General features: G+C 39.6%; 1 protein-coding gene across 2 annotated transcripts in view; it reads left to right on the top strand.

The window, feature by feature from the left end:
* Nucleotides 1-2,569, top strand: part of gabra2a (gamma-aminobutyric acid type A receptor subunit alpha2a) — a gene marked incomplete in the record, with an annotated part of 36,799 nt that overhangs the window by 9,240 nt on the left and 24,990 nt on the right. Inside the window, 2 exon segments of one of the 2 annotated variants that reach the window (XM_014013695.1) lie at nucleotides 271-328; nucleotides 662-774. Coding sequence is in view for 1 of the 2 variants with exons in the window: in XM_014013694.1 (XP_013869148.1) it covers nucleotides 662-774 (113 nt within the window). 2 annotated transcript variants of the gene reach the window in all.

Below are 2,569 nucleotides of genomic sequence, written 5' to 3'. Positions count from 1 at the left end.
TGGATATAGCTCGCTAGCAGCCTCGCACCGAGGACCTATCCACGTAATCATTTACCCAGAATGCTTTGCGTGTAAATAAAATGGCCCCGTCCGTGTAATATATTTTTGAACTTTTAGTTTAAAAATTATAAAAACTAAACAGACTACAGTATTTTTACAGTCTTTATTTTACAGTTAATATATTTGTTTATCAAATAAAGTCTAATGTTACAACTGATCAGGGATCCACCAGAACAGGTGAAACAGATGAGCTTGATTATGGTGASTGAGCAGGGAGCTGTGGGTGAGAAACTGATCACAACGAATGGAACATGGAGTTTAACAACTAGTTAGTTTTCCTCAGACTGGTGAACCGTTCGCTCCARTTTTACATTGTTTTATATTTTTACCACTTTCTCTTCAAGCTTTTGCTTATTCCCTCTAAAACTGATGTGAAAATAGTCAAAGGTTTTGATGCTTTTATGGATTTATGGGATTTACAATCATTGCATTTTGTTTTTATTTACAAAGCATCCATTTTTTTCTGAAGCTAAGGATGTCGGTTGCTCATTTTGGCCTAATATTAAATCGCCTGCCTTGTTTTTAGCCTCCGTCTGCCTCCATCAGATTTTATATTTACTTTGCGAGGGCTCATTGGATATAAAGTTTATTTTTCATTCAGGTTAAGGGCATATTCTAACTCGACGCAGACGTCCAAAGACATCGCGACGTTTACCAGGATCCTCGACAGTCTTCTGGATGGATACGACAACCGACTGAGACCTGGTCTGGGAGGTAAGACCACCAAAAAAAGTCGCAAAAAAAAGGAAGAAAAAAAAAGGAAAAGCTAGATAAACGCAGCAGAAACAGAAATGCTTAAAGTAAGGAAGAAATTTTGTCCCCACTACAGAAAAAACAGTCAACATCTAAAATCTGAGGGTTTTTATTTCTAAAWGATGTTTAAAATTAGACAAAAATCTGCATTTTTTTAATTTGCTGCTGTCAGTGGTGAGGATGGGAGCAGGGGTCACGACGTCTGAAAGGAAAATGCAATTTCCCAGAGCAGATTCATTTCATGACGGATGAACACCCTCCTGTTCATCCTGCTTTGCATTTCTGTGAGAGAATCTGTCAGCTCGTTTCCGTCAGCCTTCATCCGAACACATCTCTTTAATACAAACACACCCTTGGAAGGAAACTCAGCCCTGAGACGAACATTTAGGGTTTTGTGCTGCCGAGGGAACACAATGTGAGCGTAATGAGCTGTGCCCGTGTCTGCATCTTAAATCTGAATCCTTTATTTGATGAAAACACCTATCTGCATTAGAAATGAGGGACTTTATGGCCATTAGATGGTCGGTTACAGACTTGGAGGTGAGTTTCATTGTTGGATGTGAAATCAAAGCTCTGATAAGATGTGAAAAAAGTCCAGATCAGACAGAAAAACATGGATTTATCGGCCGCACGAAGAAGGACACTGAGGAAATTTTATGCAAGAAGCGATTCGGTTTTTGYATCTGATTTTCCTTTAGTTGTTCTGCTGATGAAACAAACAGGAGAACATCTGTTCACATCAGAAATCATGTTCTTCTCTTTGTAATGACTTCATGATCCGTGTTCACGTCTCGCCTCTGATGACTTTTAAACGTCTCGCACATTTTGAGGACTACAAAGCAAACGATGTCAGCGTCACCTTCAGCGGCAGCAAGCAGACAGATTACAGTAATCTGAGGCTCCATCAGCAGATTCAAGGCTCCTTTTGTGTCTCCGGAGGAGATGGAAGACGGTTCCTCTTCTGTACCTCCGTGACATTAAATCAGAAATTAGACACATTGGAGGGAAGTCTTAATGACGTTCAGGTTTTTGTGAGCAGTCTGTGGTCAAACTTGGTGTCTGCAATAATCAAAAATGTGTTTTTTTTATTATATTTACCAACTTTGAGGATGCACAGAAATAGAAGTCGACAACAAATTGTTTTCATCATGTTGAAATTATTATTATTTTCTTACAAATATTAGATTTTTGCAGTTAGTTCTGTAAAATTGGATAAACAATTAATTTGTGGCCACGCATTACTATTGTGAGATAAATAACCTGAGGCCTCAAGATAAATAACCAGACTACTGGACACATTAGACATGGTCATGATATAAAAAATGCATGGCCATAAGATGAAGAACACTGAGCCACAAAATAACAACATGTGGTCATGAAATAATAACACATGGCCATGAGATGAATAATGCAGGTCCACAAGATAAATAACACTGGTCCACGAGATAATACATGGCCATGAGATAACAATGCAGGTATATGAGATAATGCTACACATTCTCACTCCCAACTCGTCACATATTGACGTTTAAGGTAAGGTTCCCTCTGCGTCTTATTTGGACGCAGAAGGTACCCCCCTCGCGTCACTCCTTGACGCCCACGGCTTTTCCGGGTTGCGCCACCAGGGGGCTTTGGCTGGCTCTAAAAATACATTTTAGAGAGGCTGAAGGTGTTAGAAGTTCAGAGCTTCATCAGTCGGTGGAAAACTGTGAATGTGCCAACATCAAACAAACTCAAATGCAGAGAAGAAGGAGGA

The sequence above is a fragment of the Austrofundulus limnaeus genome, unplaced genomic scaffold (assembly GCF_001266775.1).
Source record: "Austrofundulus limnaeus strain Quisiro unplaced genomic scaffold, Austrofundulus_limnaeus-1.0 Scaffold105, whole genome shotgun sequence".
Lineage (NCBI taxonomy): Eukaryota > Metazoa > Chordata > Actinopteri > Cyprinodontiformes > Rivulidae > Austrofundulus > Austrofundulus limnaeus.
This window is presented reverse-complemented; position numbering and strand designations above follow the sequence as displayed.